Raw genomic sequence first — 17,434 nt, 5'->3', positions numbered from 1 at the left:
AATAAAGTCTGACACTGTTTCCACTGTTTCCCCATGTATTTCCCATGAAGTGATGGGACCGGATGCCATGATCTTCATTTTCTGAATGCTGAGCTTTAAGCCAACTTTTTCACTCTCCACTTTCACTTTCATCAAGAGGCTTTTTAGTTCCTCTTCACTTTCTCCCATAAGGGTGGTGTCATCTGCATATCTGAGGTTATTGATATTTCTCCTGGCAATCTTGATTCCAGCTTGTGTTTCTTCCAGTCCAGCGTTTCTCATGATGTACTCTGCATATAAGTTAAATAAGCAGGGTGACAATATACAGCCTTGATGTACTCCTTTTCCTATTTGGAACCAGTCTGTTGTTCCATGTCCAGTTCTAACTGTTGCTTCCTGACCTGCATACATATTTCTCAAGAGGCAGGTCAGGTGGTCTGGTATTCCCATCTCTTTCAGAATTTTCCACATTTTTATATTTTATATTTACATACCTATATATTTATTATATTATATTACTACATTATGTAATATATGATTATTTATATTATATACAATGTATATATACATACACATGCATAGATATGTATACATACTACTTATATCAGATCAGATCAGATCATATCAGTCGCTCAGTCGTGTCCGACTCTCTGCGACCCCATGAATCACAGCACGCCAGGCCTCCCTGTCCAGCACCAACTCCCGGAGTTCACCCAGACTCACGTCCATTGAGTCAGTGACGCCATCCAGCCATCTCACCCTCTGTCGTCCCCTTTTCCTCCTATATACATATGTTCAAATATGTATTGACTTAGCCACCTGTCTTTATGTTTCTTCTCTCGATTGTCAAGGAGAGGATTTGTAGATGACCCAGGTCTCACCCACTCTTCTCTCTTCACTCACTCTTGTTCTGTTTGTCTTAGATGCCAAGCTAAGCTTACCCCATGTGTACTCTTTGTTTGTCCTCCTTAGCTGGATGTATCTGTGCAAAACTCACAGACAATCTGAGTGGTCAGGTCCAGTCCAGTTTCCTGTTCAGTAAAATGAATATAAGATTAAAAAAAAACCCAATCACCAAAGTCTGTTTAAGAATTCTTGATTGCTGCTCTGCGCCTGGATTTCAATATTTCTGAATAATCAAAGCCTGGAAGCTAGTACAATATGGCTATCTAAAACTGCCAGAAATTTGCCTCCTGCTGTCCTGAATGTGAAAGCAGGAACGTGATTCTGCAGCAGGCTCTTCCTCCTTTGTGAGGAATCCCTTTGGAGGGCCAGTTCGGTCCTACCCACTTCCATTAAGTAACTACTCGCTACCCCTGAGTTAGCTCAGGACATGAGAGAAATTGGGGCTTCCCTGGTGGCTCAGATGGTAAAGAATCTGCCTGTAATGCCAGGGACCTAGGTTCGACCCTTGGGTCAGGAAGATCCCCTGGAGAAGGAAATGGCAACCTGCTCCAGTATTCTTGCCTGGAGAATTCCACGGACTGAGGAGCCTGGTGGGCTACAGTCCATGGGATTGCAAAGAGTCAGACACGACTAAGCAACTCACTTTCACATGAGAGAAGTCATCCAAAAGCAAGTGTTTTATACTGATGTATTAAGTAGTCTGTCTAATAATATAAAAGGCTATCCCAAATGATAAGGAGCCTCTCTACAAATTTCTTTTCCCTTAATGAAGTGTTTAGCTTTCCCCTGGCAAGACTGGTTACAGGGTTTGAACAATAGTGGATGGGATCTGGGACTGAGGGAGCAAAGAGATGGGAGTAAGGGCTCCCAGTGGATGATGGGCTTAGGTGGTGTCAGCTCTTCAACTAGTTTGGAATCTGTTTTCAGGAAAAAACAACAACAACAACAACAACAACAACAAACGCTGTTAAGATAATTAACTTTTGAAGTCTTAGGGTATTCTCTACTCACTACTCAGGCAATCTGCTGCTTGACATTTCTTCTGCAACTTTAATGAAAACCTAGCACTGGGACCTTCCTGGTGGCCCAGTGGTTAAGAATTCACCTTCGAAAGCAGGGGGCATGGGTTCCCACCCTGGTTAGGGAACTAAGATCCCACATGCTGTGGAACAACTAAGCCCAACTACTGAGCCCATGTGCAACCAGAGAAGTACTTACGCACTGCACCAAAGACCCAGACAGTTAAAAAAAAAAAAAAAAAATGAGAAAGAAAGAAAAAGGAAATCTAGGGCCAATGCCCATTCCATCTTGATGTACTCCACAGACCACATGGGAAGCTTCTCTTCTGATCAGTTCCAGCTTTCTGGAAGGAATCCAGACAATTGCACTTGTCAGAACTCTATGTTGCGTTTGCCAGTAACCTCAAACCACACTAGCTTATTTTGAAAGGAGCTTCCCTATCTCCTGTGCTACTTCTCTTGTCCTTATTCTTTCACAATGAAGGAAGACTTTCTCCACTTGAATTCATGGCCTCCTGGTTCATTGACTTCAAAGCTTCTCAGTAGAAAAAATTGAGGGAAGAACTCTGATTGGTCCAGGCTAGATCACATGCTCACATCTGGGCCAATCACTGTGAGAAGAAGGTGCTGTGATTGGTTTGATTTGGATCACATGCTCATTGTGTGACCAGAGGGGTGAGTTTCTGACCTGATTTCCAACTGCCAGCTCTCACTTACATCTCTGAGTAAGAGTTTCTCTGCCCACTGGGGCTTTCTCTGCCCATGAATGTGGCAGGTTCCAAGTGCTGAGGAATTACTGTATCTCAGAAGCAGCCCTCAAATGACTGATGGAAGCTGGCATATAAATACTCAGGGACTCTTGCCCATGGGCTGATAGAATTTCAACACCACTTATCAGAAGGCTAGAGTGGGATTAAATGCCCATTCTTCACCATTGCCCCCTTGCAGACATTGCACTCTCTATCTGCCTTTTTTATTCTGTTTCTCCCCCTACTTCCTTTTCTGTAGTATTTCCTGATGGTTGTTGTTCAATCACTAAGTCATGTAGGACTCTGCAACCCATGGACTGCAGCACACCAGGCTCCCCTATCCTTCACTGTCTCCTGGAGTTTGCTCAAATTCATGTCCATTGAGTCAGTGAGGCTCTCCCACCATCTCATCCTCTACAGCTTCTTTTGTCTTCAGTCTTTCCCCACATCAGGGTCTTTTTCATTCAGTCAGCTCTTCACATCAGGTGGCCAAACTATTGGAGCTTCAGCTTCAGCACTAGTCCTTCCAATGAATATTCAGGGTTGATTTCCTTTAGAATTGACTGGTTTGATCTCCTTGCAGTCCAAGGGACTCTGGAGAGTCTTCTCCAGCACTGCAGTTCAAAAGCATCAGTTTTTTGATGCTCAGCCTTCTTTATCGTCCAACTCTCACATCCATACATGATGACTGGAAAAACCAGTTTTGACTATAATGGACCTTTGTCAGCAAAACGATGTCTCTGCTTTTTAATGTGCTGTCTAGCTTTGTCATAGTTTTCCTTCCAAGAAGCAAACATCTTAATTTCATGGCTGCAGTCACTGTTCACAGTGATTTTGAAGCCTGAGAAAATAAAATCTTCACTGTTTCCATTTTTCCCCATCTATTGGGACCAGATGCCATGATCTTCTTTTTTTTAATGTTGAATTTTAAGCCAGTTTTTCACTCTCTTCAGGGGCTTCTTTAGTTCCTCTTCACTTTCTGCCAGAAAAGTGGTATCATCTGCATATCTGAGGTTGTTGCTATTTCTCCTGGCAATCTTGATTCCAGCTTGTGCTTCATCCAGCCTGGCATTTCACATGATGTGCTCTGCAGGGTGACAATATACAGCCTTGTTGTACTCCTTTCCCAGTTTTGAGCCAATCAGTTGTTCTATGTCTGGTTCTAACTGTTGCATCTTGACCGCATACAAGTTTCTCAGGAGACAGGTAAGGTGGTCTGGTACTCCCATCTCTTTAACAATTTTCCACAGTTTGTTGTGATCCACACAGTCAAAGGATTTAGCATAGTCAGTGAAGCAGAAGTAGATGTTTTTCTGCTTGTACTTGAGTCCTAATCTCAGTGATTTATGGGAAAACCCAAACTAAGAGAGTTATTGTGATTGACAGCTCATTACATGAGTCAAACAGGGATGAAGCAGTGTGCCGAAGGAACTTATAGTTCTGAATACACAAAATAGTAGCTGTCCACTGAAATACATATGTGTGCATTGCAGAGGGAGGGAGGCAAGGGGGAAGAAATCCACAAAAGAGCAAACAATGAGAACTAAAGGTAAATCTCTTCCTATTACACCAACATTTGGAAACAAACCATGACTTGCTTGCTATGCCCAGGGGAAGCCAACAGACCTCCCTAGCAGGTTGCTCTAGAGAGGAAAACGTCAGCGGATCTTGGGGGCCAGGCAACAGGCAGAGCTGTAATTTATGGGAGACAGCATTTCCACCCTAACTCCATTAATCTTAGGACTCTTCCGCCCCAGCTGAATGCCAGCCAAAAAATTATCATGGCAGAAGGACATGCCCGCCTCCTCAGATGCTGGCCAGCGGCTGGGCGACTTGGCTTATGTTTGGCGATATTCCCATTAGACAGTTGGGCTTGTGGGTTGGCCCATGCGTGTGCAGTGATAAAAATACTCTCCTTATCTCTGTGTCTCAGCTGTGGTATCTCTGCCTCGTCTCATTCAAGTATGTGCTTAGTTGCTCAGTCATGTCTGACTCTGTGACCACATGGACTGTAGCCTGCTCCTCTGTCCATGGGGACTCTCCAGGCAAGAATACTAGAGTGGGTTGCCATGCTCTCCTCCAGGGGATTTTCCCAACCCAGGGATCAAACGCAGGTCTCCCGCATTGCAAGTGAATTCTTTACTGTCTGAGCCACCAGGGAAGCCCAATTTGAGTGTATTGGTTTCTAAAGCCAAACTTATTCCATACATGTCACAGGTCAAATTGTCTAGAAAGCAGTGTTTGAGAGACAGCGTCAGGTGTATGAGACTCTGAGTAAAACACACACACGCACACACACGCACACACTTCTAAGGTTGTGAGGGAAACAATATAAGAAAAATAAAGGATACACACCGGGATGGGGATCTCAGTTTCAGATAGAGTCTAGACCAGGGGTTGTCAAACTATGGCTCCTCGACCAAATTCAGCTGCCCCTGTACTTGTAAATGAAGTTTTATTGGGACACAACCATGCCCCTGTGTTAGCATAATGGCTATGTCTGCTTTCTTGCTTCAAGGGCAGAGTTGAGTGGTTGTCACAGAGACCGGATGCCCTGCAAAGCCTAAGCTATTATAGTCTGGTTTTTTTCCAGCAATAGCCTACTGACGCCTGCTCTAAAACTTGTCCCAACCTGTGGGAGTTCTGGAGCCTCCATTGCTCCATCGACTTATCCCTACCTTGAGGAAAGGGCTGGTCTTGGTACCTTAGTGTCCGCTAGGCTTTTGTTGTCTCCCACCTTGGGGTGTTGGGGGTGAGGTCCGTCGAACAGATTAAGCCCAAGACGGTGGCTCACATCAGCCAAGAGCAAATTTCTGTATTAATATACAGAAGCCATGTAGCTCAGTAGGTAAAGCATCTGCCTGCAATGCGGGAGACTTGAGTTCAGTTCCTTGGTCAGGAAGATCCCCTGGAGAAGGAAGTGACAACCGACTCCAATATTCTTGCCTGGAGAATCCCATGGATAGAGGAACCTGGCAGGCTACAGTTTGTGGGATTGCAAGAGTCGGACACGACTTAGCGCTATCTTTCTTTACAAGCTCTTAGCAGCTGAAACAGCTGGGACTCACTTGTGGGGTAAGGGCATCTCTCAAGGCACCGGAAGCAACTACCCACCGTGCTGATCTGTATCTGCAGATGTGCTTCATGGGAATGGGGAGAATCACCGCTTCCTCTATCTTATCTGAGCCTGAATGACCTCACCTGGACTCTGTGACTCCCACTTCCCACTTGCCTCCAGTCCATCCGTAGTCCATGTGTCCCACTGTCCTTGGGGTGAAGACAGAAACCTTTAAAAGCACAAACAGTATTTCCTCTGGAAAAATGTCTTGAACTCTTCTCTCCATGAATCCCAGTCCCTCTAAGTACCCAATATTCAATTTGTGTGTCTTTACCTATTTTTGCAAACTGCAGCACACAAAAATATGCAGACTTTCTTCTCTTTCAACCAAACACTGTTATTCACATTACTTTGACATCTGCTTTTTTCCCCCTTACCAATACAAATCATAAGACACTCTCCAGTTTGAATGTATAGTTAACTGATTTTTAACTCATTTTTTCCTAAGAGCTGAATGATATCCCCTCATATGTATGTACATATTATGTACCTAATACAGATGTACAATAATTTAAGAATTGCTAATGATAGAAGTTCAAATGGTTTCTGTGTGGTTTTTACTTTTCACTTAACAAAGAATGGTGCAATGCACATCTCTTAACAAATACCCTCACATTCTTTTTTAACAACCCAGAGGGATGGGGTGGGGAGGGTGGTGGAAGGAGGGTTCAGGATGGGGGGACACATGTGCACCTGTGGCTGATTCATGTTAATGTATGGCAAAAACCACCACACCATTGTGAAATAATTAACCTCCAATTAAAATTAATTAATTTTAAAAAGCGTAAAGAAAATTATATATATATATAGGATTGTTTTTTTTTTTAATTTTATTTACTTACTTAAAAATCTTATTTGGGAAGACCCCCCTTGGAGAAGGGAATGGCAACCCACTCCAGTAGTCTTACCTGGAGAATTCCATGGACAGAGGAGCCTGGCAGGCTACAGTCCATGGGGTCGCAAAGAATTGGAAAGGACTGAGCGCCTTTCACTTTCGAATTTCATTTATTCTTTTATTTCTGGCTGTGTTGGTCTTCATTGCTGCAGGGGCTTTTCTCTCGTTGTGGCAAGTGGGGGCTACTCTCTAACTGTGGCGTGAGGGCTTCTCATTGCAGTAGCATTTCTTGTTGTGGAGCTCAGACCTTACGGCTCCTGGGCTCAGTACTTGCAGCTCCTGGGCTCTAGAACTCAGACTCCATAGTTGCGGCGCGTGGGCTTAGCTTTCCGTGGCATGTGGGATCTTCCCAGATAAGGAATTGAACACATGTCTCTTGCATTGATAAGCAGATTCTTTACCACTGAGCCACCAAGGAAGCCCTGGTTGTTGTTTTGTTTTGTTTTTTTTCCTTTTTTTAAAATGTTTTAAGATATTTATTTTTTTATTTGCTCTCTCCTGGTCTTAGTTATGGCAAGTGGGATCTTTAGTGTATTCTTAGTTGCAGCATGTGGGATCTAGTTCCCCGACTAGGGATTGAACCTGGGCCTCTTGCATTGGGAGCACGGAATCCTAGCCGTTGGACCACTAGGGAATTGCCACCCTCGCATTCTGACGCTTATATTTCTGAATTCACCATCCTTCGAATTGGCATTATCTGGTGAACATACCCACGCTAATCATTTTAAATTTCCGTACACACACACTATCTGCTTCCTTTCTGCAGATACAGCAAATCGTGTATCTACCATGAGTTTATGAGACTGCCCAGGGTCCAAGTGTCTTTGCCAGATTGGTATTCTTCAGTCCTTTTAATTTTTGCCAATCTCTTGGCAGAGGAGTGGCCTTCCATTGTTCTGACTTGCATTTCTTCGGCTGTTACTGAAGTTGGTCATCCGTTTATACATATATTGCTTCAATCACAAGAGTATCCCCTGCAATGATAGGACTTACGTTTAATTGGGGAAAACGGAAATGTTCTAGGTGCATCTGTGCTCTTCCCCATCCATCCTCAGCTGCTCGCTAATGACGATTGCAAAGCTGACTGATGCCATTATTCCTGCCCATCCTTGGCTGCCCTCACTCTCCTGTCCCTAGAGGGTGAGGAGTTTTGGTCTCGAGGGGTGTGGTGATGGTGAGGGTGGGTAGAAGTTCTTGCCCCGTTGATGACCATCTCCTTCTGTTCTCTTCCCTTCCAGACACAACCCAGATGAACAACGCAGTGCCCACCTCCCCGTTGCTCCAGCAGATGGGCCACCCGCATTCCTATCCCAGCCTGGGCCAGATCTCCAACCCTTATGAACAGCAGCCACCTGGCAAAGAGCTCAACAAGTACGCCTCCTTGAAGGCAGTCGGTGAGCACCATTTGGTTTCTTCTCTCTATCCTGTACTTTTCCGTTCCTTCTACATTTCCTTATCTCTAACTTTTTTCTACTCCTCTTTCTGATCTCTCTCATCTGTCTATCATCCATCATCTTTCTATTATCCATCACCTATCCATCTACCATGTATCTTCTATCCATCCAGCATCTCTTTCTCCCTTTTCTTTGTTTCTCTCTGTCTCATTCTCTCTCTCTAATATATTCTGGATCTCTGTACCTGGGACATGGTTACTAAAGACCAGAGGCCCCTAGCTGTTTTGTCTCAGCTCCAGGTCAAGTCCTACCTTGCTGTGTGGGGCAGGGTGGATGGGGGAAGAGGAGAACATGGATACTTATTTGATCCCGTGGATACTCATTTGATCCCGTGGATACCTCAGCCCCTTCACCATCGAACATCTGCCCTAGTGAATCCTCAGGGAACCTGGACATAGGATCCAGGGCACTGGTCTTTGAACGTCCTGCCCTTTAGTGAAAGACTCTCACCATTTACCCAGTGTAGCCTCCCTTGGAGAAGTCGATAAGCCTGCACATTCCTATCTCAGGCAGCTTCTGGTTTCCAGGTGTAAATATTTCCAGGTTGAACGGACAGCCTGGAGCTCCTGTTATCTGCATTCTTATCAAGTCTGGGACATTGCATTGGTGTTCTTATAGAGCATTGCCTCACTTTCTCATAATGATCCAAAAAGGAAGGCATAAATATTGCCCCAGCTTTCAGATTAGGAAAATTGAGACTGAGGAGGTTAATTTAACTTGCCCTAAGTCAAGCAGCCTGTGGGCAGTTTGAGCTTGTGTTTTTATCACTCCAGAGCCTGTGTTCTTGCCACTCCCTTCCCACAGCCCTGGGGTGGGGGTTCAGTCCGTTCCTCTGATTCATACATGAGGGAGTGTGACGGTGACCTTGATGATGACCCAGACTCCTGAACAAATGACTCATGGCCACTTTCTATAGGATGGAAGCAGCACTCACAGCAAAGTCAAGCCTTGGGGCAGACAGAAGACACCCAGACCATGTGCTTTCTTTTATTATCAGCTTCTCATTCTATCTTCCCCCTCTTCTGCCAAGCTCCTCTTTGAAGATGAGATAGAGCTGATCAATTCTAGTATGAAATATCCTAATTCCAATACACATAAAGGACAGAAACTAAAGCAAAGACACGATCACGTGGCTAGGCTGCTGTCATAACTATGGTCTACGGACATCAGACTCAAAAAACAAGCATATTGGTGCCCTGCAGACAGTCAGGCCCAAACTTGGAGCTTAGAAATCTATCTATAGGAATTTATATTCCCTAATATCCTAGGACTTCCGAATGGAACCTTTTGAAGAGGGTTTGAGGGGTGCTTATAATTCTGAGGGTACAGCTTGTGCTTCCTAAATCCCAAGCCTCATAAGCTCTCACATACCAGCACCCCATGTTTCCTGTTGAATTTCTCCACCCAACTCAATCCTTATCTACATCTGTGACCATGAAGTGAAAGTGTTAATCACTCAGTCATGTCCCACCCTTTGAGACCCCATGGACTGTAGCCCACCAGATTCCCCTGTCCATGGAATTCTCCAGGCAAGAATACTGGAGTGAGTTGCCATTCCTTTTTCCAGGGGATCTTCAAGATTGAACCTGGGTCTCCTGAATTGCAGGTGGGTTCTTTACCATCTGAGCCACCAGGGAAGCCCAGCAGTGTCCGTAGATTCTCTCTATTCCATATTGCATATTTGTATAGCACATACATCCTAAGCATGTTCAAATAGACTCAGATATTACACGGGAGGGATGAGGGCTGTTGTCTAGGAGAGAAGAAGTCTTGGCATCTGTGCCAATGTACCTGCAGAAGCCTTCATGCACTACTCGGTGGTCTACCTCCGTTTCTTGAGTCTTGCATTTAGGTGATGACTAGCATCTGCTGTTATATTTGATTCTTCTTTTGACATTAAAAAAATCCCACCCAGGCATCTTTTTCCTTTTGAACAGGTCCCATTACCCCAGACAACTCATTTCTTCACTTGGGGCCTGTGTTTCCTTCCCCCTCAGCACCCTGTAGCTCTTGGATAAATCATAAACGGATCTTCCAGCAGAGTTCCTTGATTCTGTCCAGGCTTGACACAGGGCTCCTTGGTACAGCAAATGTTTGCAGTGCACTTGGAATTAAATTTGCAGTCTGAAAGTTTATTCAACATTCCTTGAGTAACCTTTTCTCCTACAAAGCAGGAACTCCTGAAACGTTTGCTGAATGAATGAATGAATTTATCTTTGACGCCCAACCCAAGAATAGCTTAGTTGGAAGGGAGCACCCCTATATCTTCTAAAAACTCTGAAGGATCTCAGATAAAGAACCCTTCTCAATCCTGGATATGACTAATGTGGCCCTCTTCTTCACTGCCCTTCTTTTCTATTATAGGAGTTCACAGGCTTTATCTGAGTCACAGATGGTCTTGTGAGGTCTAGTGTGGGGCAGACTGAGTGACTGCCTGCCCAGTGGGTTACCCAGGAGTCCAGAGTCTGCCTGCCCAAATGAAATGCAAATCCCATAATAAATGTTCTTTCGAGGGTTCTTTATTAAGGCATAATGTGACTGTGGTGTGAAGGATGAAATGCATTTCATTAACAAAATCATTACCACCCAGGAGAGTTGTTTAAAAAATGGTTTGCTGTGGAAAGTTCTGCAGTGACTGATAACCAGATTCATTTCCTACAAAATTCAATTCAGTCAATAAGGAGAGGCTTGGACAGCCTTTAGGGTTAACTGCCAAGTTCAAAAATATTTCTGGAAAATCGGTGTTCTCTTGGAGGCCTTAATATTCAGAACCTCAAGGGGGTTTTGGTCACTGAAATCCCCTGGCCTCAGCTTCTTTGTGTGAAAAATGAAGAAGTTTAACGCTGTAGTTTCCAAACTCCATTATGATTTTTAAATTAGAAAACAAAACAATTCTACTCATTTTAGTTATTAGAATACCCGTGGGCCATGAAATATGTCTCATTCATTCACTACCAACTCAGAATGGGAACTGTTGGTAGTTCCTGAGATAAATTCTTCCAAAACAGGCCTTCCCTTATTTTTTATTTTATTTTTATTTTACCTTATATTATGGGCTTTCCTGGTGGCTTAGTGGTAAAGAATTCTCCTGCCAATGCAGGAGACATGGGTTAGAACACTGGGTCAGGAAGATCCTCTGCAGGAGGAAATGGCAACCCACTCCAGTATTCTTTCTGGGAAAATCCCAGGGATAGAGGAGCCAGGCAGGCTACAGTCCATAGGGTCACAAAGAGTCAAATATTATTTAGTGACTAAACAAAAACAGCAATCTTATATTTTATTTATTGTTGTTTGCTTGTTGAAATCACACTCATTCATGTTTAAACAGAATTCCTTTCTCTCTGTGATTCAGGGATTTGGGAATGTAACATCCCGTCCTGTATACCATGTGGCTGCAGAATGGTCTCTGCTCCCAGGACGTTCCCTGCCCAGTTATTGTAAAATATTAGCACACACTAGGGAAATGTAAGAGGCTAAACCTCCCTGAAGTGAAAGAAGTGAAAGTCGCTCAGTTGTGTCTGACTCTTTGCAACCCCATAGACTGTACAGTCCATGGAATTCTCCAGGCCAGAATACTGGAGTGGGTTGCCTTTCCCTTCTCCAGGGGATCTTCCCAACCCAGGGATCGAACCCAGGTCTCCCACATTGCAGGTGGATTCTTTACCAGCTGAGTCACAAGGGAAGCCCAAGAATACTGGAGTGGGTAGCCTATCCCTTCTTCAGGCAATCTTCCCAATGCAGGAATTGAACTGGGGTCTCCTGCATTGCAGGTGGATTCTTTACCAACTGAGCTATGAGGGGAGCCCTAAACCTCACTGGTGTGCTGAAGTCCATGGAGTCACAAAGAGTCGGATATGACTGAGTGACTGAACTGAACTGAAACCTCACTGTACTCTGTACAAGAAGGAGTGATGGAATTGAATAATTATTTGTCCAAATCATTCATTCATTCTCCAATTGTTTAATCTAGTGTCCCTCAATTGTAAGTCCCACTGAGTCAGGAACCAAGTCTGTCCTTTCATTGGTGTATCCAAGGACCTAGCACCACGTAGCACAGTTCATGCCAGATAAGAGGCAGCCCAAACCTCTTCACTCTCCCCATTGATAGCCTGGACAATGAAGGTCCATGTGCCCAGACCCATGACTCCCATAATCCGTCAAAGAAAGATTCTGTTTCACTCAATTAACTTTCCTTATTCAGTCAAGAATGTGAGGTTAAACAGTTTCAAAGTGTTTGCTACCAAAAGTCAAGAAGTGTGTGTTGTTCTAGACTGAGCCAAACTGTAACCTTTTGACAATTCAGTTAAGCACACACATCATCTGGCCTGCACCCCAGCCCCCACCCTGTGCCCCGGTGGTGACAATATGAGGACCCACTTTATGGTTCTTCATTGGTCAATGTTTACAAAGACAGCTGTGAAAATATCCCTAAGGGTCACCTGATGGTTCAGAGTTGGTTGTTTCCTGCCTCCAAAACTGGGAAAAGACCACTTTTTTATGTAACTCCTGAGGGGCTCTGGAAAATGGAAAATTGCCTGCACATTGGCATTTAGCACCAGTGGCCCCAGGTCTCGTTTTTCCTCAGAGTGTCTTGAGAGTTGAAATCCTCAGCTACTAATGGTTCTTGACCACGTGCCCTTTAGGTGCTTTTGGGCAACCTAGCTGTCCAGTGAGTAAAAGAGACAAAATGTACCAGCATTATTGATAAAAGGTAGTGTTTTCTTTTTAAATTCCAGAATTTAATAAGAAAATATTTTCTCTGTTACTCTTTAACAGTCTGTGGACTGTGTTCCCAGAAGCTTGTTACAGTTTTCCAATAGCACTTTTTAAAACCACAGCAACAATGCACTTAGGGATTCTTTTTTACTCTTTCTGTAGGAATCATGTATAAAGACCTTAAGTGATGCATAAACCCCTGAACTTTGAATTAACCTCTACTAGTTTTTGTTGTTGTTGATATGGAAGAAAGGGAGCTAGCATCACTGGATCCCCAAATTGTACGCCTCTGGGGGAGGTATCAGTGCCAAGGTCAAAATATGGGGAAACTGAGGCTCAGTATAGTTGAGTAATTTTTCCAAAGTAACACCTGAAGAGCCAAGAGTCATATCTGGGGTAGCCTGAATCAGGTCTTCTTCTTCCCATGAAATGATGCTCTCTCCCACAGAGCAGTTTCTGGCACCAGAAGGATCTTACCAGGCCAAAAAAAAAAGAAGAAGATTGAAGAGGTTCATTCTCCTCTTTTGTCCGGGAAGACTTACTAAGGTGTTAATTATTTTTCTTTCATTTGTTTGCTTGGAGGTAAAAATTTTCTCATTATGCTAGTATGATTGAGGTATAACACATTTAAGGTATGTTATAGTTGAGGTATAATTTAATATGTATAGTAAAAGACTCGGATCATAATTTTATAATAGTGTGGTTATTGAAATATACATATGCTAGAGTCATCAACATCCCAGGAAGGATAAGAAATATTTTCCTCTCTCAGAAAGTTCCCTCATGTTCTCTTCCTCCCAATGCCTAAGGCCCATCCTCTTTACGTAGGCATTTAATTTTTCACCCAACAAATGTTTAACTAATTCTCACTTTTTGTGAGAATCAATTTTGTGCTTGTGTCACCAAACACAAAAGGGGACTTAAAGTATACATTTGGTAGCTTCTGTACCATCTTATTAAGTTCCCTTATTAGCACTGGATTTAATAAACAAACCGTGTTACTGCCTCACCAGAGTGCAGCCCTGTCCTGGGGAGTGGAGACAGGGATGTCTACCGTGTGTTTCCTGCCTTCAAGGCAGTGATGTATTTGACTTGGGGGCAAATGGCTTCCTTGGAATTAGTGACTCAGTGACTGTGTCAGGCTCGTGTCCACCCACACCGGAAGATCTAGGGCTACATCACTATTTCCAGATGTCAGTGATCCTGGTTCAGAGGGAGAAGAAACATTCAGGGCATCCCGGGCAGATCCCGCTTAATTTTAACTTCGTCACTCTTCGCCTGTCACTCCAATTTCCCGACTGTTGTGAGTGATGAGCGTGTAGAGTTCATATCCGCAGGGGGAACGTGGCAATTTGAGTGTCCTTTGGCACGCCTGGGGAGGCCAACCAGAAATACTTAAATGGGCCCGGATCTGTGCTCTGTAATCATTCAGATCACAGACTGTTCCCTGCATCTCCTCCCAGCTGGCAGCCGGATATATCTCTGGAAATTGTGCAGAAACGTTGAGGACTTGGTTTTTCCAGGTAGCTTCCTAAGAAAGCAAACGGGAGCTAGTTGCGCACGCTGATTAGTCAGGCCGCCAGCCAATGGGCAGAGGCTGCGGCCCGGGCACGCGCGCAGGTTTGCCCCGCTTTGAGCAAAATTCCGTAGTACAGAGAAGATCTGTGGAGGACCTGGGTAAGGCGTAGCCGGAGCCTTTCTCACCATCCTTTACGAAAAGGGTTACACTGTGGGCTCCTGCTATCCTGTGAGATTTCCCCCAGGGTTCAGCCAGTACATCCGAAACGGAATTCAATCTGGAGAAACTGATTTACAATCAAAGTTCCAGGCATTAGGGATTCTCACATAACAAGCTTGCTCCCTTTTGCATTAAGGGGAGCTTTCTTACCTTAGGAAGAGTGACTCCGTGGAGAACCTTGAATTCATTCATTCATTCAACAGTGTTTTGCAAACACAGATTGTGTGGTGGGCACTGGGGTAGGGTGGTCTCCACCCCACCTGGTCTGCTGCCTAGCATTTAAAGTCACAGTCGGCAGAGCCTAGCCTGCCCCAATCTTGAATATGGAGCTAACGATGCACCCCCTGACTCCCTTTTAGCAGGGGATTGCAGTAGAAGAGGATCCAGAGTTCTCTCTTGACCACAGAGCGTTGTTATTAGCCACTGTGACTTCTTGTAACTAAAACTTTGCCTTCTTTCTTAGAAGGTGGAAATTGAGAGCCAGATTCACCACCTAAGAATTGTCTGTCTCTCTCTGAATACATCTAGGCTTTTTCAAGGGGAACCTTTTTTGATCCTGTGTTGGGCGTTATCTCGATCATGCTTCAGGACCTTGCAGAGAGAAGTGTTCACATAATCACAGTTGTGCGTTCACTCCCCCGCCTTGTTCCCTGAGTCCCCTGAGACCTGCCTCCCCCCCCCCCCCCACCCACACACACACAAACTTAAAGGCTGCGTCTGAGATGCCAACAGCAGAATCTGGGTGTGAGGGCACCGTGCACGTGGGTAGCTGGTGAACAGATCAGCATCTCTCCATTGTTATTTTTTAGGAAGTTCTGAGGGTGACTGGACAGTGGCGACACTTAAGTCACCGAAAGGTACCGTACGGTTTTTTCTAGCTCTTTTGTCTAGGTGTTGTTGGATTTGGCGTTGATCCATGAAGGCATAGAGCGTCCCACTCTCTGTGTGTGACCCAGTGCACACGTGTGTCCATGTTGGCTGGATCTGCAAGTCTGTCTGAGTTCCAGTGTGTAGGTGTTGTGTGTGTGTAGGTGTTGTGTGTGTGTGTGTGTGCGCGCGCGCGTGCACCTGGGGTGGCGTGTCTCCAGGCTGTTGCTAAAAAGTGTGCTCCTCTTCGCTTCCTGATATTCATTGCCTGAAGGAAAATGTTGCTATCAGAAGCCATCCCAGGTAAGACATCCAGGAAATGTTTTTTTTTTTTTTTTTCCTCTCAGAAAGCTGCACAGGCAAATGGCAAAACATAAGGTGATTTAATGCAGGGGGAAAACAACTTTTGAGGGAATGATAAACAGATTGCTGGCCTTGGGTCTTGGGATTGACTCGCCTTTTGGGGAACAGATGCTCCTTTTAACTCTCCTGGCTATCACGATGAGCTGAGAGTTTAGGAGTTAGGCCACTTGAGTCTGTGTGTTAACTAGCTGGCTGACAGAGGCAGGTGGTGGTTATAATTTATTCACCCCCTGCTACGTGCCGGACAGAGGGCCAGGCCCTTGATATCATTGCATCATTGAATTCTCTGATGACCCAGCCATATGTGTGTTGTCCTTCCCGTCTGTTAATCCTCTTTATTAATAAGGACCTGGGTGTCTGATCGAGTCTAAGTCTCGCTTATCTAAAGTCAGCTAGCTACTAAGAGATGGAGCTGAAATTTGAACCCATGTCTGCCTAGCTCTAATATTTAGTTATTTCCCACTGGGGTGTGGTGGGAGTAGGTCTTTTCCAGAACAGGCCGGAAATTCAGTTCTCTTCTTTCTTCACTCCTTGTGCTTGGTTGAATTTGGTGGTTGGCAAGGTATAGCTGACCCAAGCAGATGGAGCTCAAACTTTTTAGTGACCTTGAACTGGGAGATGTTAGAAGATATTGCAGGGATGTAGGTAAGGTACTGGTAGGGCCATTTTGCCTTCTCGAAAGACAGTTCTGGTTTCCAACTGGAGACTGGATCAGGGGACGGTGGATTGAAGTTGGGACCACCCACCGGGAAGCTCTTATAGTCATCCAGGTGGGCAGTGCCCTGAACTGGGGTGGTAGAGGATGAAGAGAAGAAAATGGAGTGGAGGGATAATGAAGAGACTGTAGAATGCGTGTGAGAGGAGGGGAGGGAGCTGTGGGCTGACCCATGGTCCTCACCTTTGAACCCCTTGAGCACGTATCAGCATCCCCTGGAGGGATGTTGAAATCTGCTTCCTGGACACCATCCTGGAGCATCTCGTTCACTAGACCTTGAGTGTGGCCTGAGGAGCTGAATTGCTAACTGGTTCCAAGGTGATGCTAATGCTGCTGGTCTGGGGACCATACTTTTAAAACCACTGCACTAGAGAAATCTTGCTGGGAAACTAAGCCCCTAAGACGCTTTGATTGGATCTCCAAACATCTTTCTGTGGCTTGAGAGTTCTGAATAGGGTAGTTTGACCAGAATCCCAGAGGCTCATAAGCAGCCTCAGCAAAGAGGGGGGAATGGAGAGGGCAGCCCCTTATTCCAGAATTGGGAGACAGAGAGAGCTTTAGACCCTCGTGTCTAATGAGAATCCCTTGATCACCCAGTCGTTGCCTTGAGAGAGGCAGATTTTTAGGTCTTGTATTAGATAATAACTATTCACATGTCAACGTCCATTTTTAGAAATGCAAACAATTTGGAACATGACAGACCTGCTAATTTGAGGCATAAACTATTTTTTTCCTTCCTTGGTGAAAAACAAAGCCATTACGATGCCCGTGACAGCATCCGTGTCCTGATACCAGCCTGTTATTGTCGGATGTATTTAGAAAATATTTCAGATTGGGTCAGAAGCAAGAGCTTAGAGGCTATTTTTCTACTCCAACCAGGCTAAATCCACCTGTCCTTCTAAATGCACCTTTATT

The 17,434-nt window shown here is 44.7% G+C and overlaps 1 protein-coding gene across 2 annotated transcripts in view; it reads left to right on the top strand.

The window, feature by feature from the left end:
- The window catches only part of SHISA9 (shisa family member 9), a 355,175-nt gene that overhangs the window by 318,165 nt on the left and 19,576 nt on the right, over positions 1 to 17,434 (top strand). The window contains exons 3-4 of one of the 2 annotated variants that reach the window (XM_027526542.1): positions 7,905 to 8,060; positions 15,384 to 15,431. In XM_027526542.1, coding sequence (XP_027382343.1) covers positions 7,905 to 8,060; positions 15,384 to 15,431 — 204 coding nt within the window. The remainder of the gene's footprint in view (positions 1 to 7,904; positions 8,061 to 15,383; positions 15,432 to 17,434) is intronic. The other variant, XM_027526543.1, reaches the window with a different exon arrangement.

The sequence above is a fragment of the Bos indicus x Bos taurus genome, chromosome 25 (genome assembly GCF_003369695.1).
Source record: "Bos indicus x Bos taurus breed Angus x Brahman F1 hybrid chromosome 25, Bos_hybrid_MaternalHap_v2.0, whole genome shotgun sequence".
Taxonomy (NCBI): domain Eukaryota; kingdom Metazoa; phylum Chordata; class Mammalia; order Artiodactyla; family Bovidae; genus Bos; species Bos indicus x Bos taurus.
This window is presented reverse-complemented; position numbering and strand designations above follow the sequence as displayed.